The following is a 26966-nucleotide window of genomic DNA, read 5'->3' as shown; positions in this document are numbered from 1 at the left end:
AAGAGAAACCTGCGATAAAACTCAACAACGTGTGGAGTTCCCCAAGGCTCCGTCATCGGTCCTCTGATGCTGATGGTCTGGCTTTATTGATCTGCTTCATGCCATCTTTTGATGGGCCTTACATGTTTAGACTTTCAGTTTGGGGTTGAGGAGCATCCACAGTTAGCTGCTTATTCACACAGCAGTGATGGAAACATCCAGTCACGTTTTCTGTTGAGACTTGTGCTCTGAATGTGGTTGTGACCTTTTTCACACCCACAGTCATTAATATTAAAGTATTGATTAATGTGGCTGAAACAACAGAAAGACAAAGCCCTGCTGATGGATTAATTCTGGATGTCTTATTGCCTAAATTAATCTGGGAGGGGTGAATTAATCACTCCTTGCAGCCCCTTCAATACCCCCCCCCCCCGGCTTGCATTGTTGTCTTGTTTATCTCTCCGCCCACACTTGGCGTCTCTGTCCAGCTCGCGGTCACCTTCACTCTGACAAAGTGCCTGCAGAGGCATCTTTAGAGGAGCTCATCATATGGTGCATGTTAAACAGCTCATTAACACTGCATTGTGAGCTGAATGAGGTTTGAATGTTGGCAGCTGAGCGGCCTGGCAGATTCCCATCATGCACTACAACACTGCTGTGACCTCACACCGACTCACTCTGCGCTGGCAGGGTGAGAATCGATCGATACGTTGACAGAAACCTGAAACCAAAACTCATCCGAGAGGCAGTTTGTTAGAAAGTCAGTGATCTCCTGAGGAAAGTGAAGGTCAAACTGAGAGAAGAGCCGTGATTACGCTTTGGTCCCTGAATGTCTCATCATCACTCTTTCTTCACCCTGACGTTACTCTGCAGGACTCGTATTTTCCACATTTCTCGAAGAGCTGCAAACACACCGTGCTCTCCGGCCAGGAAACGGTTCTGCAGCAGGTACTGCTGATACTGAGACCGCTGACATCACACGCAGCGCCATCCAACCTGCCTTTGTCTTTATTGTGACTATAAATACATGAAATATAATGAGATCAATGAGATCCTTTTGACAACAGTCATTCACATCATTGCACCTGTAACTCTAATGTGACACCATCACATGTGACGGTGGCAGAACGAGGTGGACGCACCTGAGCGGCATAAACGATCACGCTGTTCCTGCATTGAAAGGGTGAACGAGGTTTTTGGGAAGTGTTCAGCTGTGTGTGTGTGTGTGTGTGTGTGTGTGTGTGTGTCTGTGTGTGTGCGCGCGCAACGTGACAGCCACAGAGTAATAACAGAATCCTGAAAAGTATTGAAATGTGGTCGCCTCCGCCGTGTGTTTATCAAAGTGGACAAAACAAAAGAGATGATTGTTGACTTCAGAGCACGGAGAGATCACTGTCCACTGAACATCGTGGATCCTCTGTGGAGGTCGTCGAGAGCTCCAGATTCCTTGGTGTCCACCTGGTCCCTCAACACCAGCTCCATAACTAAGCAGCGTCTCTGCTTCCTGAGGAAGCTGGGAAAGCCCATCTCCCTCCATCCATTCTCACCACCATCTACAGAGAGACTATCGAGAGCATCCTGAGAAGCTGCATCACTGTCTGGATGGTAACGGCACCGTATCGGATCACAGTACCCTACAACTGTTAGTGAGAGCAGCTGAGAGGATCATTGGAGCCTCTCTTCCCTCCATCACAGACGCCTGTCACACCTGCTGCATCGGCAAAGCCACCAGCATCGTGGAGGACCCCACACACACTCTTCACCATTCACCTCTCCACTCGATTAAAGTTAACGTGAAGGTTCCTGATGGTTAGGGACAAATGCTATCGCATGGCAGGATGCTGTAAACGGACCAAACTTCAGTCAGGAGAACAACTGAGATAATCCATCCACAATACGAGGTTAGTCATTAATATACTGCAACAACGTGGTCAAAGGAGCTTGCAAAGAAAAGCGTCTGGACTTCTTTAAGTTGCTTGAAGACGTTTCACCTCTCATCCGAGAAGCTTCTTCAGTTCTAAGGTCAAATGGTGGAGAGTCCCAGATATAAACCCAGTGGGAGTTTCCCCCCAAAGAGGGACAAAAGGACCCCCTGACCCTAGAACTGAAGAAGCTTCTTCAGACTAGACAGTAACGCGTAACGCGTTACTGTAATCCAATTACTTTTTTCAAATAACGAGTAAAGTAAGGGATTACTATTTCAAAAAAGGTAATCTAATTACCGTTACTTTCCCGTAGGAACGCTGCATTACTGCGTTACTAAAACCGTGATTTTTTCTGCGAGTGTCTCATGACAGTGACATAAGCGAGTGCGACGTTCATGACAACAGCTGTGTGCAGATCAACAATGGATCATATATCGAGGGGAGAGAGTATGAGCGTGCAGCGTTTAAAGCGTGGAAGTACTGACCTTACTTTGAGCTTGATTCCATAAAAAGTGACAAAAACATTAGCTGTTCGAAGAAAACTTCTTTTTACAGCAAAAAAAATCCCTAAACTTCTGCACAAGCACCGAGTAGCTACGATGGGAATGTAAAATTCACAGAGAAACTCCCGGATCCTTCCAATGACATGACGGCTACAGCACACCTGCACCAGGGTAAACCTCCGCCTGCCCCACTCCTGCTAAACAGGTGAAAATAGAGCAACAGGACCGCTAGTCTTTGACTTTATTTATTTTCTGCTGTGTTTTACTTGCATCTATTTGAAAGACTGAGTGTAAACACAAAAAACTTTTTTATTTTATGTGCGGGAATGTGCAGAAAATAGGTTTAAATGTTAAACAAATTTATTCCAGTCAGTGAATGTTGCATATAATTTAATTTTTGCTTGATGCATAAAGTTAAAAGATTAAAACGAATAAAACAAGTTTTAAAAAGACTTTTTTCAAGTAACTTGACCAACACTGGTCGTCAGCATACAGGTGATAGGAAATATGATTGTTACGCCTAATGATTTGGCCTAGAGCGAAAATATACAGCAAAAAGAGAACTGAACCAAAGACAGATCCCTGAGGGCCCCACAAAGCAGAACAGCAAAAGATCTCTCAGAAAAATGTGACATGAACCATTTTAAATCATCAGCAGAGGAACTCTTCTCCATTGTTTATGGGAATGTCCTAAAATCCAGGAATTTTGGAAAGATGTCATCAAATGTCTGACTGAAGTGTTTAAGGTAAAAATTCCTTTAAATGGTAAACTCTGTGTACTTGGAATATACCCAAGGGGATTTAAGCAACTGGAAAAACAAACTAAATTACTGGACTATGGACTACTTCAAGCCAGAAGAGCCATTGCACTAAGAGGATGCTCCCTCCATGGGACTCTGGAAGAAGGAAATTGCAGACTCTAGGCCTGGAAAGACTAACATATATTGCAAAAACTGGGACTTTGTGAATATGTGGAAGCCATATATGGACATTTTAGAGAGTGGAGGTGAAGGATGTTTATGAGAAAGAAGGAAAAGAAGAAGGGAAGGAGGGGAAAATCTTGTCTATCCTTATCTGTAATTCCTTGTATTTTTGTATTACTGTGAGAACTATGCTCATTCTACATTTGAATATGATGTAGGCAGGTTTGATGTATGGATGGGTGTGTGAATGTGAGGTTGTTCAAATATTTGTTTGTATTGTACAACAGAAAATTTCAATAAAAATATGTAGAAAAAAAATGAACAGCAGTAATCCCAAACAGGTCCTTGAGCCTGTTTATCATGATACTGTGATCTACAGTATTTAAGCCAACTGAACCAGAGCTGTGTTTACTCTCTAGAGTCTGCTGCCATCAAGATCTTTGACAAAATTTGGAGCCCTGACATCCTGTAACAGGAGCGTACTGGGTCACACGTGGGAGCTGCTTAGCTCTGTAGCCCAGTCTGATGTTAGAGTACAGCTTGTCCAACGTGTTGAATCTTCTGGTAGTGCAATTTACACCTTGATGGAATTTCTGCAGCGCTATCTTCGATCCACATGATTGAAGTCCCCGCAATAATAAAACTGCATTGGGGGGGTGCTACTACAATAAATACAGTTATAATAAATACAGTTTAGGAGGTAGGACTGTTGGTTGCATTATAGTATGAATAAAAATACGGTTTATAAATAAGGTGTAATGTCCATGGGTGTTGGCGGTGCAGTTATGCTCCAATCAGGGTGGAGGTAGGGGATGTTTGACAGCCTGTGGGTAAAAACTTCTGTTGAGTCTGTTTGTCTTCGTCCTGATGGACCTGTAACGTTTACCAGAGGGAAGAGGGGGAGTGAGTGTCCAGGGTGTGAGGGGTCCTTGATGATGATGCTGGCTTTCTGCTGAAGTCTGCCAGTATAAATGTCTCTGAGGGGGTCAGTGAGGTGCCGATTGCCTGCTCTGCTGCCCTCACCACCCGCTGCAGTTTCCTCTTGTCCTCCATGGTGCAGCAGTTGAACCAGAGTGTGCAGCAGGAGGTCAGAAATCTCTCGATGGTGGAGCGGTTGTGGTTAATTAGCAGTCTCTGGGGTAACTGGGCCTGACGTAGTTTCCTGAGGAAGTACAGCCATTGTTGTGCTTTCCCTACCTGGTGGGAGATGTTTGTGGACCAGGTAAGGCCGGCCGAGATGTGGGCTCCGAGGAACTTAAAGCTCTCCACCCTTTCTACCTCCTCCATCAATGTAGAGGGTGGAGTGCTCAGTCGATTACCATCTCCTTGGTCTCGGCTGTGTTCAGATGCAGGTTGTTGTCGTCACACCATCGCTTCAGATGCTGAACCTCCTCTCTGTAGCTGAATCATCGCTGTTGTCGATCAGTCCTATGATGGTGGTGTCAGTAAATTTTATAATGGTGTTACTGGTGTGGATTGGTGAACAGTTATGGGAGAAAAGTGAGTATAAGAGGGGACTGAGGACACACCCCTGTGGGACACCTACATTCAGAATGAGGGTGGAGGTGTGCTCTCCCATCCTGATGTTCTGGGGTCACGCAGGAAGTCCAGTATCCAGCTGCACAGTGAGCTGCTGAGTCATGAGTTGCTTATTAACCAGTTTGTGGGGTTGGACTGTGTTGAAGGCAGAGCTGGTCCACAAACAGCATTCTCACACAGGTGTTGCTACTGTCCAGGTGAGGGCTGTGTGAAGAGCTGTTATTATGGCGTCCTCTGTCCACCTGTTTGCCCAGTATGTAAACTGGTGTGGATCGAGGTCTGCAGGGATGGCAGCTTTAATGTGCGACATGATGAGCTGCTCAAAACATTTGGCAATTATGGGTGTTCAAGCAACTGGATGATAGTCATTCAAGCAGCTCACTTTGCTCTTCTTGGGCACTGGAACGATGGTGGCTGACTTAAGGCAGGATGGTACTACAGACTGTAGCAGTGAGAGGTTGAAGATGGTGGTGAAAACCTCTGTTAGTTGGTCTGCACATGCTTTAAGCACTCTACCAGCTACACCGTCAGGACCAGCTGCCTTCCTCGTGTTGACTCTGCACAGTGTGGCTCTGACCTGATGCTGCTCCAGCTGGATGGGGGCGTCGTCCCTCTCTGTAACAACAGGATGGGTGATGGTGTCCCTGTTGTGTTGGTCAAAGTGGGCGAAGAACTGGTTTAGGGTGTCAGGTACGGTGATATCTGGGGAGTTTGTTTGTGTGCGACCATCTTTGTAGCCAGTGAGTGTCTTGATCCCCTGCCACATGTTTCTGGAGTTGTTTGTGTTCCTCGATGTGCTGTTTGTATTTGCGCTCGGCTTCTTTTATGCCTTTAAGCAGAGAGTGGCGTGCCTGTTTGTAGACTTGTTGGTCTCCTGATCTGAAGGCGCTGTCACGTGCTCTTAGTAGGGCTCTCACCACACTGTTGAGCCATGGCTTCTGTTTCGGGAACACTGTAACAGTCTTTGTTGTTGTTACACTCTCACTACAGAAGTTGATGTATGAGAGTACGGCAGATGTGTGGCCCTCCAAGTCTGATCCTTCTGCAAATACACTCCAATTCATGTTATCAAAACAGTCCCGTAGGGCCGTGGTGGCTTCCACGGTCCACACTCGTACTGTTTTTTCAGATGGTTTTTGCCTTTGAATTAGAGGTTTATAAGCAGGGATCAGGGACAGAGAGAGATGGTCAGAGAGTCCGAGATGAGGCGGGGAGGGCTTTGTAAGCATCTGGGATGTTGGTGCAGACTTGGTCCAGTGTGTTGTTTTCCCTCGTCGGAAAGCTCACGTTTTTAAAAAAATCCAGGCGGGACAGATTTCAGGTTTGCATGGTTAAAATCTCCTGCCACGATCACAGCGCAGTCCGGGTGCGTTGTTAGCTGTTTATTAATGGAGCGCTGGAGTAGCTCCATGGCTGACTTAGCATTAGCTTGCGGCGGAACATAAACTGCTATTATTGTGACCGCTGTGAGCCCTCTCGGCAAGTAGAAGGGTCTACACTGAACCATCATGTACTCTGTGTCCAGACAGCAGTGGACGACTTTAACTGTGTTGTTGGTGCACCAGTTATTGTTCACACACACTAGCAGACCTCCTCCGGACTCTTTGTTCCTGTCCGCTCTGAATGTAGCGTGGCCCGCTAGCTCAATGATCATAACACAATAATCCAAACAGTGTAAGGTGATCCGCAGTCGTAGCTCATCCATCTTGTTATTTAGTGACCGTGAGTTGGTGAGGAAGAGACTCGGAATAGCCGGTCTGTGTGGGTTAGCACGTAGCCTAGCACTCAGCCCCGCTCTCTTCTGTTTCCTGTGCCTCCGTCGCCTACGCCACTTCAGCGGTGGTATGGTGGAATTAGAGTCCGTGTCCCTCCGGATCTCAGGGGGAATTGAGTCCCAGTCATTGTCAGCGAAGGTTAGCATAGTTAGCATTAGCAGTTGGTGGAAGGTAAACAACAGTGTACTCCCTTGGTAGGTAAAAGGGTCTGCAATTCATTTACTCCATGTCAGGGAAGCAATGGCTGTCCACAGTAACTGTGTCTGTACAGCAGTTATTGTTGATCTACACACACCCCACCTACTCTTCTCTAACCACGGTCCTGATTTAGCACCATGTTGTTAAGTCCGTTAGCTTGATGGCTGAATTCGGGATGAATGGATGAAGTCAGGATTCTGTGATCATAAGTACACAGCTATCCCTAATGGTGCAATCTGTCACAACCTGGAGCCTTAGTTCATCCATTTTGTTGAAGAGGGATCTGGCATTGCTGATGAAAAGACCGGGAAGCGCTGGTTTATGAGGTTGTCTCTGTAATTCCAGCTCTGCAACCTCACTTCTGCTTCCTTTCCTTGCACCACCTTCACTGCCTTGTGCTCTGAGCTGGAGGAGCACCTGCAATGCTGGAGGACGTGTAAGTGTTATCCATCTTAGTTCTCCTTTAAAAGCACTTTGAATTATTTTTACTGGGTTTTATTTAGCGTGACTTCAGATGCATCGATGCTAACGATGCTAAATGAAGAATTCTGCTCCTGCAGCTCTGCTGGAGTGACTGCAGGCTTCCTGAAGGAAGTTCAACCAAATGCCCAATGAGTACAGAAAATGAGCCAGGTGCCAACAGGTGGGCTTCCTGTTCAGGTGCACCCGAGGGGTCATCGTCTCACATTAAACAGGTTTTATTACATCAATTTGAGTATAATAACTATGGATGGAGATCTCCACCCCACATAGCAGAAACTGAACTGTTGTTTTCATACTTTTTAAACAAACCCGAGGAAACACTAACACCCTCACAGCTTACAGCCTCTCAGGTAACACCTGCTGGGTATCCCATCATGTCTCAGTGTTTCTGGCCCACTGCCCGGGGCCCACGGCCTCCTGGCTCGAGTCCAGCTGGCTCGGAGGCCCGGCGCATTGGGATCCTGACGGCACGTCACTCAGAGAGACGGAGGAGAAGACAGACTTTCAGCCGGAGCTGAAGGATGACGATTTAATTACACTTCTGTCCATTCATCTGTCCATCCACACACACAGACACACAGTCAGAAACACCCACACACACTCGTCAGCAGGTTCCCACACCTCACAAACAGCCCCTCCATCTTGTTCTTTTCTTGTATTTTTTCGGGTCGATGAAAAGAAACGATTCTGTTTTTACAGGCTGCTGGTTGCCGTGGTGACCGGGAGCGACCAAAAAATGTCCTGCAGGTCAAACTAGACGCCTCGACCATCAGCAGAGATGAGAAACCAGGTTGCTCAGTTTAACTGAAGCTCCAGTTTTATGACTGAAGATTATCACCTCTGCAAAAACTCTGTGTGTGTGTGTGTGTGTCGCGAAGTAGAGCAGCTTCAGGTTTGTGTTGTCTTTAGTGTCACAGCCTCAGTGTGAGCTGCTGTTAGACTGAACCTGAGATGTCCAGCAGGGGCAGCAGTGAGTCCGTCTCCATAGACTTCCATGTTAAAGGTTCGCAGCACAAACAAACATGTTTACAGCCTGAAACACAGACAGTCATAACACCCCCCACAGGTGTTATGAAGGCGGGGGAAATGTTTATATAACTCACCTCTTTGCATTTTTAGGGGTGTGGCCTCTTTGACTGACAGGTAGATGGTATCTGCAGTGTGGACCTCTGGACCAACCCAGTATTACAGCAAAGCGTGTACACGCTAACCTGTGTTTACATGTAAAAGTGTTAATGTCTGTTTGAATGTTTCACGTCATAATTTCCATGTTGGCTTGAAATGTCTCCCTCTGCTGGCTCTGCAGCTTACTGCACATTTGGAGGGTCACAGCATGAAATGGACACTGTGGACTGCGTGTCTGTTACACGCTTTGCTGTGATATCAGGACTGGACGTGTTTGTGCTGTTTTTAAATGACATCATGTGACCAACAATATGGCTGCTGTGAGGTTACTATACAGAGCGTCCACAAAGGCGGAGCTCCAGTTTTAGTGAAATTCAAGGATTTTGATTGGATGTTACTAATGCGCAGGTATCTGTGGTACCAAGCGTCAGCTGATGACTCCATCCTGTCATTTCTGATTGGATCAAAACAGCCTGGAGTCCATCTTTTATTTACAGTCTACTGTGAGTAAGCACGCGTCACGCCGCTTTCACTGGTCCAGCACCAGTCAGCACTGGTGGCTGAAACAGGCTGCAATGTCAAATCAAAGGAGTCTAATCAGCATGATGACATCGTCAGCGTGATGGGCGGGTTCACGTAAACAGACTGAGACACTCGGAAAGTTTATTTTCACTCTGCTTTACTGAGGAAGATCGAAACGCTCTGACAGCGATCACAAACAGGAAGTGCACACATCAGCCTCAAACATCCAGCTGTGGCGTGATCGCTGAAGGTCAGCGACGCCTCCAAGACTGTCACACCTGAACGAGCCACAAAACCTGAGGAGGAGGAAGAGGAGGAGTTAATCAGCAGCAGATGATGAAGAGTGGAATTCAGCGTGTATGTGACGATTTCCTGTTCTCACCTGAAACTTGATGAAGATCACAGGAAGTGTGCAGACCTCCTCATGTCCAGCAGCCTGGTGCTTGGCGCCCCCTGCAGGAAGTTCTGTCAGCGCTGTATTTTCTTTAGGTTTTGATTTTCTCGTCCAACGCTACAAAAATCAAAACCTAAAAAAACCACAGAGCCGCAGCAGCAGCACAGCGGCGCCATGGGACACGCCCCTTCCTGTTTAGGAAAACAAAACAAACAAAAAAAAAACACACACTGGAGCTGTGTCCCAAAATGTCGGCTGCATCCTTCGGAGGCCGCATTTGAAGGCTGATTACGTCACAGCCAGGCGATAAAGGCTGTCCCAATTCGTCGACTCCTTCAAATGCGGCCGACAGATACGCCTTTTATTTCCCCGAATTTGAAGGATGGGTCGGGTGTGTCCTTCGTGGTCCACCATATCCCAGAATTCATAGCGCAGCTCAGCCAATTCCAGTTTCCAACAATGACGGCTGCTACTAAGTTTTAATATTACTCTTGTTAATCTTTCTGGGTCACAAAATAAACTTTTTACATATTCGCGCGAATGCAGCTGTGTAACCTTCAAATATCTGCTCGGTTTATCAAGACATCACATATTTGCAAAAGTGCTCCGACGTTTTCAGAGACGTCTGCTACCCACCAGCTCGATAGCTGACTGGTAGGGGTGCAACGATACGCAAAATTCATGGTTCGGTTCAATACTTTGGTGTTACGGTTCGATATTTTTTCGATACAAAAAAAATGTTCATGCCTTTTTAATTTGTCATTTATTAAAATTATAAATATATATTTTAACTCAAAAGTACAGTTTTTAAATTTAATGTTCGATGCCCGTGATGCTGCCCCCCACCACGATGCCGCCCCGGGCAACCGCCTGTGTCGTCCGTATCAAAAACCGCTACTGGTGCGTGTAGACCGAGGGGTTCGTCGTGCTGCTCCAACAGGAGTCCGGGAGGTGCGGCGTAGCAACAACGAGCGTGGAGACAAAGCTGGCTTTCAAAAAAAGATTTTTTATTAACAGGAAACTAAAACCGCCGTCCGCTCACCAGTAAAACACACAGTTCCACAGTGGGCCAGGAGCCGGCACCTGTGGGGTCATTACACTTCAACTCAATGAAAAACAGGCCTGCAGGGGGCGCTGTTGCACAGCTGCTCTATCAGCAGATCTTTTGTGGTTTCATACCATCAGTCATTTTCTTTTTGCTACGAGGTCACAACTTTAACAACCTGCAGGGCGGAGGTCATGTGACTTCAGTTGATCAAAATGAAGAGCGGGCGGAGCTAACTCAGGTTCCACATGATGACTCATCGCGGTCAAACAGGAAGGTTGCCGGGCGAGACACCTTTCTCCCAGCATGCTTTGATGATGACGGCATGAACCAAATATGTGGCGATCACATGATTAAAGACAGCGTCTGTCAGCAGAGCGCCACCTGGCGTGACTGCTGACAGCGTCTGTCAGCAGAGCGCCACCTGGCGTGACTGCGGGTAAACCCCACACGCTTCGGGCCACAAAGCTCTTCCCGCAGGTAGCGACCTCAGCAGGGCCGTGCAGAGAGGTTTAAAGGGGCGGGTGCTCAAAGTTAAAAAGGGGCACATTGAACCAGGCTGAATAACAACAACACACATTCATCAAGAATCTAATATGGGCAACAAGGCAAAGCAAACGTAGCCGATGTTTTAGCTGTTGAGGGGTTGCTGCTGCTCCTGCTGCTGATAGTGCTGGAGGGCAGGGCTGTGTTGATCTGAGACTGTAGACATTAAAAAGTCCACAGGAGAGATGGTAGCTGATTAAACAAGTGTCATGAGATAATAACTAAATGCAAAGATTGGTGACAGCGCTTAGGCTCTTTGCTTCTCTTCTTCCTTCCATCCCATCATTTCATATATCACTCTCCACTTGCTGTCTATCTGAGAACAAGGCACAACTTGCTATTGCAATAAACTATAATCTAATTATCCACACCTAACAACTCCAGCACTTAATCTATAATAAAATGATGAGAGAAAAATGTTATAGCACTGCCTTTAGTAGCCTCACACAGCTCCTACTGTTTCCTCCTCATGTCCTTACCAGGCATGTCTGCACAATGTTATATCATCAGTAATAATTTAAAAAAATCTATATACATAAAACACACACATGCACGCACACAGTGACATTTTAGACCTTCTTCAGAATACTGTATATACTATGGGCATCATGGTGCTGATCCAGAATCCTTACATATTTATTACTAGAGCTACAATAATAAAGCAATGAGGAGGGGGAAGAAATAAATATGAAATAATGTATTTATGATGATTCCATTTGTTTCACTATCCACTCTGTGCAGGGGCAAAGCTTATTACATGTTTAAACTGTAGAGATACAAAAAATTTTACTGCTGTAAAATCCAACTTTTGTCTTATTTAAAATATAAATCTAAGAGAATCTGCTTCTTAATGTATGTTCTTTTAAAATACAGCGTGTGTTTTTTAATATATTATAATTATAATAATGCATAATTATGTGGACATGCATATTAGTCGTTTTTTAGTGAAATATAATCCCTCAAGAAAGGCAGGAAAAGCCCGGAAACTTACGTTTAAAACTAAATATGTTCCCTAAAACGGTGACAGAGCTACAGACCCATGACAGCCTTACACAGGTAGCCATCAGCTGTGACCAGCACTACTTGTGCAGTTAATAAAGGACAGGTAATGTTTGTCACGCTGTTGCACACACAGCACGCTCGTTTGTTTCAGTTCGTCAGTTTGCAACAAGACAAACTTACCAACGTGTACGTAATAAGCTAATACTCCTGTGTGCTACACACTACAGTGTGCGCTTGTACACCTACTTACTGGTTTTGTCGCATCAGTCTGTGTCTCTGAGGTTAACTTGTGTTTCTCCTACAGCTCCGGACCGCAAAAAAATGCGCGTGCTCTTTGTGAGCTTCGTTCCCGTCTCGTAACCAGCGCGTTCTGCCGTCAAGGGCGATCAATTGGTTAAATGTGATCATGTGACGGATGCAAGCCAGATCCTTTTATTTAGCAAAACTGTGATGAATAGTTGAAATATTATTGTTGAGGGGCACAGACAGGACTCCGCACGCACACACACATTAAAATTAAAAAAAAAAAAAGTTGCCTCAACAAAAGGGCACTTTGGGCACCCATCAGGAAAGGGGCGGGTGCTCAAGCCCCTCCAGCCCCCCCCCTCTGCACGTGCCTGGACCTCAGGGCTTCGCAAAATTTCAAAATCCCTGGTAGCCCTTCAGGCAGGGACTCTTCAGTTTGTGGTGCCCAAATAAATTTAAGTAGCCCGAATAAAAAAAAAAGAGCAATTTTTTGATTGATGTTTTGTTTCCTGTTTTGTTTCCTTTACAATATTATACTTTAATGTATAATATTGTAACGGAAACAAAACATTAATCAAAAATAGTGGAAACACAAATTACAACATTGTATAAAAATTACAATCATCAACTCAAACACGTGGGGTTCTAATTGAACAGAAATTTCTATGACACTTGTAAGAAACTGTTGTAGGACATGAATCAGTCTGTGTCAGATCCTTGGATTGAAATTTCCACTGGAGTCAACGGGTAAGAGGCGAGTGGAACCAAATACGCGAGGGGCCGTTTGCTGTTTGAGTGTTGCACAGACTTGCTAAAATTGTGCCAGCGGGTAGTTCACTCTTGCACATAGTAGCTGTTTCTAACAACAGGATTTTCAGGTTTGTTTTAGTTTGTTATTTGCAATGGGTGTTTGTTCTGGGAAAGATATTGCAGACTGAGCAATAATGCGTTTCTTGCATTTCTCATGGGTTCTAATGGGGGCCTTTCTTAAAATTGACTGGTCCCAGTAACAAAGGCGCTTGTCGACTCAGAAATCGAGGGAAAACCAACAACACACCCGGCAGAACATTGTTATTTACACGGGTGCACATAAGTGGCCCGCATGTGCGCATTCGCTGTCAAAATAAAAGACGCAGCAGATAAGAAGTTGCAGCGCGCGTTTGCGTCCATATAAAGGCTGTTTTTGTCCTAGAGTGGGATTTTCACGGCACATTCTGCACCACATCTCTGTGCGTTCATCATTTGTTTGAAGCCAGCTCACCTCCTGCAACCACTTGTCCGAGAATATTCGCTTCTTTTGTGGTTCGGACTCCTTCTGACATTTGTTTGGAGGTGGAGGAACACCAAAGTAATTGCTTAAAGGAGCTTCTCTTCGACATCTTTAAGAGTTTTAAAACAAATGTCTGTCCTCCTCCAGAAAATCTTATGTATGCAAACACGCGTTGCAACTTCATATCTTGTGCGCATTTTTTATTTTGACAGCGAATGCGCACCTGCGGACCACTTATGTGCAGCCCTGGTTATATAGCTCGTCATGTCGCAGCCACAGAAATTCTTTTGTCCATGAAACCATAAAGCTGCACTTTCTTTTTGCCTTATAGTCTGATTTGTCATAACTTCTCCGTTTTGTGGTAAGCTTTTCTTTGGCTGTCACTTCTTCACCCTGACCTGTCTTATTTGGCTCAGCAGAACTGAAATATATATCCTGCTGCTTTTACACACGCACTCACATAAGCTCAGCAATTCTCTGCGCGATCAACCTCTCACATGTTTAAGCTGCGGGAGATTTCACTTGTCATGTTTGCATAGTAAGCTAACGATTGATAAGACGATGTCAGAGGAATTGGTGCACAAATTATCATCACTCACAGATCAGTGCTGTCGCTCTCTATACACAGTTCGCACGATTGCAAAGTGAAAGCAAAAAACAAGCACAAATTCAAACGCGATTTCAATATGTCACATATTGACAGTGGCTCACCGATGCCAATGACATAATTACCCAGCTACATTTCTGAAAGAATGCAAAAGCATTGACATATATTTTTCCTTCCTACGATAGCCCGACGGGCAGGGAAGAGATAGATTTTGGTAGCCCGACTGGAAAAATCGCTAGCCCCGGGACGGCGGGCTAGCGATTTTGCGAGCCCTGGACCTCTACGGCTCCGGCGTCCCAGCGGCTGCTGCACGCTGCTGCATCTTCTGCCTGACGTGAGGCAGCACAGCGTCCCTGTAAAACACCTCCAGTTTGGACACTGTCTCCTCCCACAGCTCGGGGTCAAAGGTCACCAGGACCACAGCCGTTTCCTTCAGGGTGAAGACCACGAGGTCGGCCTCCCGCAGCCCCGTCACCGCCAGCTGACACTGGATCTGAGTGTAGTAGCTGTGGGAGGTCTTCAGGCGGTACACTGGAATCTGGAGGAGGAGGACACGAAATCAGAGAGGAAGAGGCGGAGGAAGAGGAGGAGGAAGAATCAGAGAGGAGGAGGAAGAGGAGGAAGAGGATGATGTGTGTTTGCTACCCCGCCGCGCTCCCGTGTGGCCTCCTCATGCAGCTGCAGACAGAAGGCAGGGTCCTCCCTGCAGGCGTCCTCCACCCGCCTGTGTCTGTGCTTGTAGGGACACTTCACCTCCAGACAGAGCAGCCATTGGCCGCTTCGTCTGTCCGTCACAATGCCGTCAGGACTGGCAGCCAACCAGGGCCTCCGGGGGTCGACGAACAAGCCACAGTCCCGAACGCAGACCTGCTGGCCCAACGCCGAGGACTTCAGCCTCTGTGGGGTGATGTAATCAGTGACATCATCAGCAAATGTTCAATAAAGTTTAGTGTGTAGAAAACAGTAGTGAAGGACCTCCTCCTCGTCCCCAGTTTGTAACGTTCTTGTGATTGTTGCGGTTTTCTCACATATTTTGTGCGTTTTCTGATATTTTTCACTGATTCTGGTTTTCTTATTATTTTATACACATCTTTCTTTCACGTCACTGGTTTAAACTATTATTTTCTCTGTTCACTGTTGACCATTACCATAATAATTAGTAATTAGTCATTTATTTGTATTTTACCTCTCAGGCGTCGCACTTTTTAGTCTTTTCCTCGTGATACTGAGCTTCTTTGATTTGTTAAATTAAACTTTAACTTTAACTCAGAGCTCTCACAATGCCCATATATCCTGCTGGCCGTGTTTGTGAGGATGGCTGAGAGTTACAAAGATGCTGAAACACACCTGGTACCTGCGGATGACCTCAGCCTCCATGTGGACCCCCCAGCTCATGGCTCTGGTCTGGACTCTGGGCCCCTCACCTGTCGAGACAGTCAGGTAACCAGTTACTGGCTGACCTCTCGGGATCCTGCACGTGTTACAATAAAAACTCACACCAGCAGACGTCCTGGTGAAGCTGCTAAAAGATACATTTATATGGAGTCAGAGTACCAGGTGGTAGAAGGTGTGGCCTACCTGTGACAGCAGCCAGGTAGGAGGTGGGCGGAGTTTTACTCTTGCCGTTAACAAAGCCGGAGCGAGCGATGCTGTGTGCCACCGAGGCCGTGATCCGGTTCTTCCTCCAAGCGAACCAGTCTGGGTTGTTTCTCTGTCCGCGGGTCAAGACTTCCACCTCCTCCACCACACACCGGTCCAGACGGACACCCACATCCAGGGGCACCTGCTCGGGTCTGGGTGGGGCTGCTGGGGAAGGTTTCTGGGGAGGATCTGGATCAGCAGCAACCGCCTCCTTCACAGGTTTCTGTGCCCGTTTCTGTCCTCCTTCAGGAGGAGGTCTCACAGCCGAGGCAGCTTTTTGGGCGCCGCTGTTTCCTGGATCTGCCCGGGAGTCAGTCCCAGTCTGAAGGGGGCGCGCAGCACCGGGTCTGGTTTTACTGGAGGTTTTGGTTCCAGTGATGCCTTCTGGAGTCTGGATGGAGGGGTGGTATCTGACCTGAGGGAGGACTGGTTTCTGAGCCGTGCCAGTACCTGTGGAAGTCTGCTTGGTGTGGTGGTTCCGCATTGTTGTTGGGTCTTGATCCGAAAGGGGACCAGAAGAGAAACTGCAGGAAAGGAATGAAAAGCAGAAGAGTCTGAATCCAGGAAGCAATAAACGTGATCAGATGAAATAAAATCACGAAATGAATCACCATCATCGAAATGAATATCAAATCAAACGGGTAATAACAGATTTTTAACTTGACAGACTCGACCGAGGCTTTTATTTTGAAGAGTCAGATGTTTCGCCACACATCCGGTTCAAACAGCCGAAACAAACCACGTGATCGCGCGACCACGTCCCCAAGCACATACAGTCCTGCCACCAGACTCCGTTCAGATTTGTGTAGAAACACGGAGCTCGGCGCTCCGGTGGACGCAGGCTCACCGGGAGGCGTTTGAGACTCACGGGGAGGAGCCGCTCTGGTTTTCGGCCCTGACCTCACGAAGGCAGCGTTCATCGTTTTTCAGGGAGATTCTTCCAAATAATCAGGCCAACTTTAACGTTTCCTCGTCTGTCTTTTAAGAAACAACTAAAAGCTCTTATTTTTTTAGTTTTTATGCGCTGTTATTTTGTTGTGAAGCACTCTGTGATCCTTGTCTTATATTAATACAATTTTACTTACTTTTATAATGTGTTCTTAGGGTCCTCGTCTTATGGGAAATAGCTTTTCTCTTGAAACAGAAAAACAGGGAAACAGAAACGGAAGGAGGCCCTAAAGTGAATGAATTTTGAATAGAGTCTGGTTGAAGCCGCTCCGGCTCCTCTGAGAGCACACGGCGAGGTTAGTTCGTGTTTCCAGACCTCGGCCTGTCTGTTCTACGCTCATTAAGCTGTAAACCAGAGGGCTAGCTCCTTATCTACCTGCCAGGTGAGTGAAAGTGTCAGAATGTACCTTACCTGTCTCTGCTGTCGGTCTGAGAGCAGAAACGAAACCGAGTCTATTTAAAGCTTCGCTGACTCATTATCCCGTGACACCAGACACGTCCCGGCATGTTTCAGCTCAGCCTGCTCCCAATAATCTGGGGGATCATCGATGAATCGTATCAATAACAACCGGAAGACTCGGGTTTGGAGTTTGTTAATACATCCACAGTAGACGCTGAACACTCATCATCATCACTGTGAATGAAGGACGAGCTGCTGCCAGCCCACCTGTGTGCAGGTCGCAGTCTCACCTGGAGGCGTGGCTTCGAATCCACTTCACAAAACGCTTTGCTCTTGTTTGTTTACAATAGTGAAAAACAGTGATGCATAAAAATACCAACTATGCATTATGCATGCAACTATGCTGATTCAATTCAACTTTATTTATACAGCGCCAAATCACAACAACAGTCGCCTCAAGGCGCTTTATATTGTAAGGTAGACCCTACAACAATAGATCCAGAGAAAAACCCAACAATCATTTGACCCCCATGAGCAAGCACTTTGGTGACAGTGGGAAGGAAAAACTCCCTTTTAACAGGAAGAAAGTGCTCTAATAGGGTGATATGGTACTACAAGGTCATTAAGATAAGATGGGGCCTGATTATTTAAGACCTTGTATGTGAGGAGCAGGATTTTGAATTCTGGATTTAACAGGAAGCCAAAACAGGAGAAATCTGCTCTCTTTCTAGTCCCTGTCAGGACTCTTGCTGCAGCATTTTGGATCAGCTGAAGGCTTTTCAGGGAGTTTTTAGGACTTCCTGATAATAATGAATTACAGTCGTCCAGCCTGGAAGTAATAATACTGGTACTGTCTCCAGTCTGGTCAGAGCCCGCTAACTGTCTTTGGTTCTGTGTGGTTGGCTGAACCGCTGCTCGCCTCACTGAAGAGAATTTGACAGGAAGTGGCGAGCTCCTGCCCTTTGTTTGAGTCCTTGTTCTGTTAGACCTCAGTTTGTGTTGAACCACTGTGATGTGTCTTCCTGCAGCGGATCATGCGGGTCTCTCGGGTCTCTGCCGGCCTCTTCCTCACTGATCTGGACTCGGCTCTGAACACCAGCGTGTTGACCAGCAGAAATGTCACTCTCATAGTCAACGCCAGTGGGCTCGAGGACATTTCCTACCCACAACTGGATGGTCTGCAGGTGCTCCACGTCCCCGTCCAGGACCAGCCTCATGCCCCCCTCAGAGAGTACTTCGACCTGGTAACTGAACGGATCAACCAGAACCGAACGGGGGCCACTCTGGTCCACTGCACCGCCGGCAGAAGCCGGTCCTCTGCGCTGATCATGGCCTACCTTATGAGGTAGCCACAGTGCTTTAGTCTCACTTTGACAGTCAGGTTCTGGTCTCTGATGTGGTTCTGGTCTCTGTGCTTCAGGTCTCAGGGTCTCAGCCTCCGTCGAGCTCACGAACTTGTTCTGGAGCAGCGACCATTTATTCGACCCAACGCTGGTTTCTGGAGGCAGCTGATAGACTTGGAGAGGACCCTGTTTGGTAGGAACACGGTGAGGATGGCGAGGACACCAGGCGGCGTCCTTCCTGAAGCTCTGGAGGACTCGGACGCTGCAGCGGTGCACTGCCTGAATGTCTGATGCTGGCTGGCTCTGCAGCGTTTTTGGTGTGAAGCGCTTTGAGGAACTGCTTCCACGTGCTCTTCCTGTTGTTGGGAGGAGCTTATAAACCTGTGCATATTTCTCCTGTTCTCTGGGCCTCAGAGTGCTGCTCTGTGATTGGTTGTGATTTAAATGCCGCTGAAATCATCAGTTTTCTGCAGTGTGTGTGTGTGTGTGTGTTATGGTGCCAGACTGTTATTTACTTGTAATTTTATGCTACAAATGAAAAGTCACATGACTGAGCAACTGCTTCAATCAAACCTTTATTTAAAAAACCCCCCCAAACAAAAAAAAAAAACCCCATCATCAGCAACAGTTCAGGTCAGACGCTGCACACAACCCTGCAATCAAGCTGAACTGAGCATGTGCAAGAAACACGTGAAGACAACGAGTAAGAAAAAGTTTTATCAGGACAGCAGATTGACCACATTAGTCCGGTGGGGCGGGGCTGTAGGGGGGCGGGGCTGTGTGTGTGGGGGGCTGAGGTCTCAGTACTGGAAGCTTCTCTTGGTCTGGATGTCATCGAGGATCTGCTGCAGCTCCTCGTCCTCGAAGCGACCCTCCAAACTGAAAACACAGAAAACTTTATTGACACAGCAACCGAACAACCACACAGACACACACACAGGTGTCGTCATGGAAACACAGCATCGTCACAGATCACTGACACCACCTGCTGCCGGTTCTGCTCTGAAGTATCTGCAGAACTGAACCAGGACCAGCAGATGACTCGTAAGCTGGAGAGTCACAAATTTAGAGGATCATCATTTAGCCTGGAGAAATAGTTTGCTGCTTTATAAGAAAGCCCTCCGCAAATCCAGAACATCTTACTATTCATCACTGATTGAAGAAAATAAGAACAACCCCAGGTTTCTCTTCAGCTCTGTAGCCAGGCTGACAAAAAGTCAGAGCTCTGTTGAGCCAACAATCCCTTTAACGTTAACTAGTAATGACTTCATGAACTTCTTCACTAATAAATTTTTATCATTAGAGAACAAATTACATCTGTGGGATGATTATTGGTAATATTATCTACAGCTACTTTTAGTACCATTGATGTTAAGTTAGACTCTTTTTCTCCAATTGATCTTTCTGAGTTACCTTCAATAATTACTTCCTCCAAACCATCAACGTGTCTTTTAGACCCCATTCCTACAAAACTGCTAAAAGTCCTGCCTCAAATAAAATTGTTTGTTTGTGGCTGTAATGTGACAAAATGTGGGAAAGTTCAAGGGGCCGAATACTTTAGCAAGCCACTGTAGGTAGGTATCGGATTCAGTACCACATTCAAAAGTGACCCAGATTGGATTTGAAAATATTGGATTTGTGCTGTTCACACTGTCATTACCATGATCGGATACGGGTCGCAAAGGGTGAAAAAAGTCAGATTTGATGCACTTTCGCCTGCAGTGTGAACGTAGCTTTGTTGTTCTGCAATAGACCTAGGATTCCCATGATGCACTGAGTTTTTCCTTTCCAGTCACCTTCCTCACTCACTATGTGTTAACAGACCTCTTTGCATTGAATCATATCTGTTATTAACCTCTGTCTCTCTTCCACAGCATGTCTTTATCCTGTCTTCCTTCTCTCACCCCAACCAATCACAGCAGATGGCCCCGCCCCTCCCTGAGCCTGGTTCTGCCGGAGGTTTCTTCCTGTTAAAAGGGAGTTTTTCCTTCCCACTGTCACCAAAGTGCTGCTCATAGGGGGTCAAATGATTGTTGAGTTTTTCGCTGTATGTATTATTGTAGAGTCTACCTTACAATATAAAGTGTCTTCAGGGAACTGTTGCTGTGATTTGGTGCTGTTTAGCTCATGGAGCCTCCCATTAATCAGGGGATTAAGAGCACCCTGGAGGGGTGTGGTAAATGTTTTTGGTTTTTTGTTTGCCAAATGTCTGATGGGAAGACGGGGGGGTTAGAAAATGATTTTTTGACCACTTTTGAAGTTGTTAAAGCAAATTAAGTTAACTTTCGTTTAATTTTAAGTTGTAAGAAGTTATTTGGTTGATTTTTGTTTATAATTTTGCACGAAATAAACGCCATATGATTTTTAAACAATGGAGTCAGAAGTGCGTTCCAAAAGCAAACCTCCCGTTGCCACCCACGGCCTTTTTGGTGTTTGGAACATAAAAGGCCGTGACACCAAATGTTTCCACCTGCCGCATCCAACCAATCACAGCAGATGGCCCCGCCCCTCCCTGAGCCTGGTTCTGCCGGAGGTTTCTTCCTGTTAAAAGGGAGTTTTTCCTTCCCACTGTCGCCAAAGTGCTGCTCATAGGGGGTCAAATGATTGTTGGGTTTTTCTCTGCATGTATTATTGTAGAGTCGACCTTACAATATAAAGCTCCTTGAGGTGACTGTTGTTGTGATTTGGCGCTATATAAATAAAATTGAAATGAACTTTCAAAATAAAGCTGCAGGGCTGGTCAGGTCTGTGTGACTTGGACAGCTTCCTGTTTTTATGAAGTGTTTTTACACGGCCCGTGTGAGTGCAGCGTCACACGCAGTGCTCTGTTGTCCAGATTCTGTACAATAAAGTTCAGATTTGTCTCATGAAGCTGTTCCACTGTGCCACAAGTCATTATTTCAGTCATAAACTGATATAAAAAACTGGGGAGGTGGTCACAGGTTCATCCTGTGGGCTCAGACTAAAGCCAACTGTCTCACCCAGCTGACTCGCACAACCAATCAGGATGAGCGTGTGCCTCCACCTCCACCTGCTTTTCAGTGATCTTTTATTTTTCATCTGAATCGTTCAGATTCAGGGTTAGACAGACACGTTCATTAAATCAGAAGTGTGAACAGGTAACACTTCCCGCCTGTGGAGGAAACACGACCCGTGTATTTAATGGTGGAACTGCAGGAAACGCATCACTCTCCGTGCCCTCGCCTAACTGGTTGTTGTTCCATGGGCTTAATCAGAACGGTCCCATTTGTCACTACCCGATCCGTACTGGAAACCCGATCGGTACCACGCATGTGTGAAAGGAGTCTACTTCATTTCACGATAGTTACGGGTCAGAGTATCTGTTAAGATGTTAACAATAATAAGTATGTCTTAAAATTTTTGCAGTAATGAAACATTTCAATACAATGTAGACAAAAACGAAATAAAAAGATAGTTATGGATCAGGACTGCCCGATCCGTACCGCGCATGTGCAGATGTTTTCTTCTTCTGTTTAGTTTAATGGCAGTTTACTCCCAGTGTACGAGGACACCGCCCACCTGCTGACCGAGTGAATGAACCCTATTGTAAACTGAATTAGTGTGATTACAAACGTGTGTTAAAATTGATTTAGTGATAGTCGAGTGTGTTTATGCTCGTCTGTGTGGAGAGGATTGTTGGAATAGTGATGATGATGATGTCCGCTGTCACTGTCAGTTGTCAGTAAACACTTCATCTGGCTGATGAATCTTCACGTGACATATTACAAGTCTGTATTATTAAGTCTTTAATTAAGCGCCATTCTTCTTATTTTACGGCGCTGTTGTTCAATCGGGGGGCGCTCTCTGTTGAGGAGAAAAGCATGAAGTTGTTTGTATACGGAGGTGTCCATTGTTTAAATGTCCGAAAAAGAGGCAGAGCTGTCGAGAAATGCTAGGAGCTAACTGGGCGCTAACCCGTATCATATTAACTGTCACAATGTGGCAAAGAGAGAAAGTGACGTAAGATTTGTGCATGCGTGGTACCGATCGGGTTTCCGGTACGGATCAGGTAGCGACACCATCCATGTGATTAGGGTTGCCACCGTCCCTTAAAAAACGGAATCGTCCCGTATTTAGAAACAAAAGCACACGTCCCGTATTGAGCTAATAAGGGACGCGCTTTGTCCCGTAATACAGTGAGAATCAAAAGTAGTCTATAAATGTTTATGGAATTAACGCTTTGTTTGAAAACATAATTCCCAGCCCCTCTCCTGCTTTGTGACCAATGAGCTGACAGCACACTTATGACAATTCGAGTATGACAATTCAGATTACCGCTCATCTCATTGGTCGAGGAAACGTCGCTTACGGAGAAAATACCGGAAGACAACAGATGACCACAACAAGAAGCATGGCCAACAGGGAAACAAACGCTGACACTGCGGTGCAAGTCTCGGACGACAGTAAAGCTGGGCAGACACTGTGCGATTTTTTCAGTCACGTTATTCAGCTCCTGCTCAAACTGCACGATTGACTCGCAGGGGTTAGAAGTTCATAGGTCACGATGCAGGGTCTCACACTATACGGCCCGATGCTCTGATGCGACCTGAGTGCTCACACTGTGCGTACATAAAATGAAGGTTATAACAGAAAATCTGTCGCTCTCTCTGTCTTTCACTCACACAGACACACCACCGCCATCAACTTTGCTAAATTGCTAATGATAAACATTGATCAGGCAGCTGTGAATGAGCAGCAGTGTAAATCCAACTTCGAGTTCTTTTAAAGAAAGATTTACTTATATTCTCAAAAGTTAAGCATGACAGGCTTGTGTTTAAGAAAGAGACGTGTTTTACTGTGTTAATGTTGTCATTTTGAGCTAAAAAAAATGGCTAAATGATCATTTGTTTCCCATATGGTCATATCACAAAGAATATGCATCTGCTTAAATCAAATTCAAGTCAAATGGTTTAAAAAATAATTTCACACACAAAATAAAGAGCTACAAAATTCACCACACTGGGAAGGGTGAACTGGGTTGCCCGGCCCTGGCCACGAGGTGTCCCTTATTTATTTTTCAGGGAGTTGGCAACCCTACATGTGATGGTCATGTGACCACGCCCCTCAGCTACAGAGTAAATGGTCTGTGTTGCAACGACTTCCTACAGACACACGCAAGGAATTCTTACCAACCCCACTCATGCTGTGATCACCCACCCACAGGTGTGTTTTCTGGATTCCAAATGTTGTGGCCATTTTTGTTGAATGTTTATAAAATGCAGTTTGTATTCATTTTAGTTCTCTCTTTAAAGTTGTAAGAATATACTGACCTAGTTTTGTTAAGTAAATTTGTAATTAATTTTTGGAAAAGTTTTTGGAAAGTGATTGGTTTATTAGCTCATGGAGCCTCCCATTAATCAGGGGATTAAGAGCACCCTGGAGGGGTGTGGTAAATGTTTTTGGTTTTTTTTGTTTGCCAAATGTCTGATGGGAAGACGGGAGGGTTAGAAAATGATTTTTTTGACCACTTTTGAAGTTGTTAAAGCAAATTAAGTTAACTTTCGTTTAATTTTAAGTTGTAAGAAGTTATTTGGTTGATTTTTGTTTATAATTTTGCACGAAATAAACGCCATATGATTTTTAAACAATGGAGTCAGAAGTGCGTTCCAAAAGCAAACCTCCCGTTGCCACCCACGGCCTTTTTGGTGTTTGGAACATAAAAGGCCGTGACACCAAATGTTTCCACCTGCCGCATCCAACCGGTCACAGCAGATGGCCCCGCCCCTCCCTGAGCCTGGTTCTGCCGGAGGTTTCTTCCTGTTAAAAGGGAGTTTTTCCTTCCAACTGTCACCAAAGTGCTGCTCATAGGGGGTCAAATGATTGTTGAGTTTTTCGCTGTATGTATTATTGTAGAGTCTACCTTACAATATAAAGTGTCTTCAGGGAACTGTTGCTGTGATTTGGTGCTGTATAAATACAACTGAACTGAATTGAACCTGCCTATGTGTTTAACTCAGCTAGTTATGAATTGTGGAGCAGCTCCTGTACCTCAACACTGCAGCTGTCACAGAGGCTTTTATTGTGAAGTTCCTGCTGTGACGTGGATCGGACTTACCTGGGAATCAGGGCTTTGGCCTCCTCTGCGGCTTCTGGACACAGGTTGGCCAAACTGGCGAGCTCGAACTTGTGGAGCTTCTTCTGCAGCAGGAGGCTGAAGACAGAAAGATGACAGGGGTCAGAACCGGATCGCCTCGGACCTGGGCAGGAGCCGGGCGGGGGGCGTACCTGCGCACGGCCGTGATGGTCTCCGCGGTTCTTGAAGCGGCTGAAACGGGCCGTGTAGTTGAGGGTCTTCATGAAGACCTCGGACAGCTCCTGCTCGTCCTCGGCGCTCTCGTTCTGCTGCTTTCTGTGCTCCAGCAACATGTGGACCTCCGAGTTCAGCAGCGTCTCCGCGTTCTCGAACTCTGAGGGGGAGGAGGAGGGGTTAACATCTGTCAATCACTCAGCACGCAGGCTCAGAGAGGCTTTGAACCTTCAGCCGAACCCACAGACAGCAGCTCGGTCTGTGTACCCGCGTGCACCCACGGACCGCCCGCGCGTGTCTGTAGTTGTTCGAGAGTGCGTGCGCGCGCTGCAGGTACTCACCTTTAGGAAAGAGCAGCTGAGAAAGCGTCCTCTTCAATATCACCAACATGCGGAGGAGCCGCGCCGCCTCCAGCCGCCATGTCGAGGAGCAGTCCCGGCTACCGGCCGGGGAGTGGGAAGCCGCCCGGAGGGTGAGACACAGCTGCCCGGTCAAGCCTGGCAGCTCGGCAACAAAGCGCAGGTCGGGGGGGAAATCCCGGAGAGAACGGTCGGGGGGTAGAAAGCAGCGCCGCCGCTCCGGACCGCAAGAAAACAGCGAGAACTACTTCCGGGGCGCCCACAGTCACTTCCGCTCTTTGTGACAACATTAAAGAACATTATGAAAACAGAAGGAGGGTGCAGTTTGTGCCAAAGAGATGACAATATAAAAAAAAAAAATTACATAAAATTAGAGAATCAGGTCGACAGTTCATTTTCCTGTCTGGCAGGGATTCTTTCAAAGTAACAGTCTCTGCTAACAGCGCCCTCCTGCGGACGGGAGCGGCAGCTTCGCACTGAGTGTCAGAGAATAGTTTTAAGCAGTTTAAAAAAGATTATTTTGTTACATGAGTGCCGGAAGCCACTGAACCCCGACAAAAAGAAACAGAACAGAATCTGTCTCAGCGGTCGTAAAAGGGAGACTGCGTTGGCCGGGAATCGAACCCGGGTCAACTGCTTGGAAGGCAGCTATGCTAACCACTATACCACCAACGCCTGAAGGCAGTGGCGCTGTACCACAATAAAACACACGCAGCATCAGTATTATCAATATGGCGTAACGTGACGGTTGTGACCTCACAGCAGGGAGGTCCTGGGTACCACAGAAACTCAGGAGAGGCTTCTCCAAGCACACCGGCCACAAAGTCAACAACCTAGTGTAGCTGTGCAGTACAGCGACGAGAGCTCAGACCTGGGAAAACCAGCCACCTCCTAATATCAGCTATCAATTTTATTTCTATAGCACAAAGTGCTTCACAAGTAGTTCATGAACAAGAGAAAATAGAAAAATAACACATGATATAAGGCAAAGGCAACATATTTAACATAAAAACAAAACGAACATAAAACAAACCTGATGGTGCTCAAACTGAACTTTGAGTTTCATCAAGCCAGTGTAAAAAACGTGAGTTTCAAGACGAGATTTGAAACACTGTATAGACTCTGAAGTACGAATATCAAGTGACAAGTGATTCCCAGTGTTGGGAAGGGTACATTTAAATGTATTCCACTACAGATTACAGAATACATGCCCCAAAATGTATTTTGTAATGTATTTGTAACTGAATACTTTGGATTACTTAATCTATTATCATGTTTTTTACAACTACATGAATGTACTATTGCTGTGTGATTCATTACTATTACTGAAGGTTGCTCTCCATACCAACACCAACTAGATGTTTAAATCTTAATATAAATGAGTAACAGTAGGTGGACATTAGGTAAGGCTGCACTTTTTGCAGCGATCTCGTATAGAAAACTATTTCTGTATCAGTAATATGTTTTCTTTCTGTCTGTTAATAATCATGTGGAACTGCACATGATTATTTGCAGCTAGCAGGTTGTTAATGCTATCCATTAAAAACTGCATGTTAATACGTGGAGATCCTGAAAGCTGCTCCAAAAATGATCAGATTTTATTTGAAATATTTGTTCAATTCTCCTCCAAACCCCAGCAGCTGTCTGTTGTAGGCTTTGATTGTTTACTAAAATAATAATAAAAGTGTTCTAACATCTCACTGACTTTATGTGTACTGTGTTTATTAAAAGAGATGAAGCTTGTGCTTCTGTCATGTAGTGATTATGCTTAACTGTATGTGCGGTAGCTAACATTCTTTAATCCAAACACACAAGAACAGAAAACCAAGCTTGTGGAGATCCTGCATGACTGCGGGGCAGGTCAGCAGCGTCTCTCTGAGCCTAGCATGGCTCTCAGTTAAAACACCTTCTCCAGAACAAAAGGC

The 26966-nt window shown here is 46.0% G+C and overlaps 3 protein-coding genes, 2 long non-coding RNA genes and 1 other non-coding gene across 6 annotated transcripts; 1 reads left to right on the top strand and 5 right to left on the bottom strand.

Moving 5' to 3' along the window:
* Positions 1-9099: 9099 nt before the first annotated feature.
* Positions 9100-9661, bottom strand: LOC120740840. The gene is made up of 2 exons (XR_005697508.1): positions 9355-9661; positions 9100-9268 (listed from the first exon to the last, which is right to left on the bottom strand). It is a non-coding gene; the product is annotated as an uncharacterized LOC120740840 (long non-coding RNA).
* Positions 9662-10352: 691 nt separating this feature from the next.
* Positions 10353-11006, bottom strand: LOC120740841. Its single transcript, XR_005697509.1, has 2 exons — positions 10836-11006; positions 10353-10795 (listed from the first exon to the last, which is right to left on the bottom strand). It is a non-coding gene; the product is annotated as an uncharacterized LOC120740841 (long non-coding RNA).
* Positions 11007-14255: 3249 nt separating this feature from the next.
* Positions 14256-16236, bottom strand: LOC120740837. The gene is made up of 4 exons (XM_040043321.1): positions 15661-16236; positions 15430-15506; positions 14728-14979; positions 14256-14620 (listed from the first exon to the last, which is right to left on the bottom strand). Exons 1-4 carry the CDS (start codon positions 16205-16207, stop codon positions 14363-14365), a joined length of 1134 nt encoding a protein of 377 aa, XP_039899255.1. The 5' UTR covers positions 16208-16236; the 3' UTR covers positions 14256-14362.
* Positions 16237-16939: 703 nt separating this feature from the next.
* LOC120740838 (dual specificity protein phosphatase 14-like) lies at positions 16940-18968 on the top strand. The gene is made up of 3 exons (XM_040043322.1): positions 16940-17054; positions 18100-18416; positions 18492-18968. The coding sequence occupies exons 2-3, from the start codon at positions 18106-18108 to the stop codon at positions 18703-18705; spliced, it is 525 nt and encodes a 174-aa protein (XP_039899256.1). The 5' UTR covers positions 16940-17054; positions 18100-18105; the 3' UTR covers positions 18706-18968.
* A 5-nt stretch (positions 18969-18973) lies between these two features.
* polr2d (RNA polymerase II subunit D) lies at positions 18974-25600 on the bottom strand. Its single transcript, XM_040043323.1, is given in 6 exon segments — positions 18974-19293; positions 24491-24586; positions 24661-24683; positions 24685-24842; positions 25024-25045; positions 25047-25600. Coding segments are annotated over 6 exon segments (435 nt in total). The 5' UTR covers positions 25104-25600; the 3' UTR covers positions 18974-19214.
* Positions 25601-25644: 44 nt separating this feature from the next.
* trnag-ucc lies at positions 25645-25716 on the bottom strand. Its single transcript has one exon. It is a non-coding gene; the product is annotated as a tRNA-Gly (tRNA).
* Positions 25717-26966: the final 1250 nt, after the last annotated feature.

This window comes from Simochromis diagramma, unplaced genomic scaffold (genome assembly GCF_900408965.1).
Source record: "Simochromis diagramma unplaced genomic scaffold, fSimDia1.1 OVJJ01000377.1, whole genome shotgun sequence".
In the NCBI taxonomy this organism is placed as follows: Eukaryota; Metazoa; Chordata; class Actinopteri; order Cichliformes; family Cichlidae; genus Simochromis; species Simochromis diagramma.
Note: the sequence above shows the minus strand (reverse complement) of the source record. Positions and strands in the feature narration are given on the sequence as shown.

Bases quoted from the DNA above. Each gene is read 5' to 3' on its own strand.
- LOC120740837 (XM_040043321.1), bottom strand. From the start codon at position 16,207: ATGCGGAACCACCACACCAAGCAGACTTCCACAGGTACTGGCACGGCT. The intron at 15,507-15,660 runs GTAGGCCACACC...CTGTCTCGACAG, and splicing joins CTACCTGGCTGCTGTCACAG to GTGAGGGGCCCAGAGTCCAG. The intron at 14,621-14,727 runs GTAGCAAACACA...CTCCTCCTCCAG, and splicing joins CCACACGGGAGCGCGGCGGG to ATTCCAGTGTACCGCCTGAA.
- LOC120740838 (XM_040043322.1), top strand. From the start codon at position 18,106: ATGCGGGTCTCTCGGGTCTCTGCCGGCCTCTTCCTCACTGATCTGGAC. The intron at 18,417-18,491 runs GTAGCCACAGTG...TCTGTGCTTCAG, and splicing joins ATCATGGCCTACCTTATGAG to GTCTCAGGGTCTCAGCCTCC.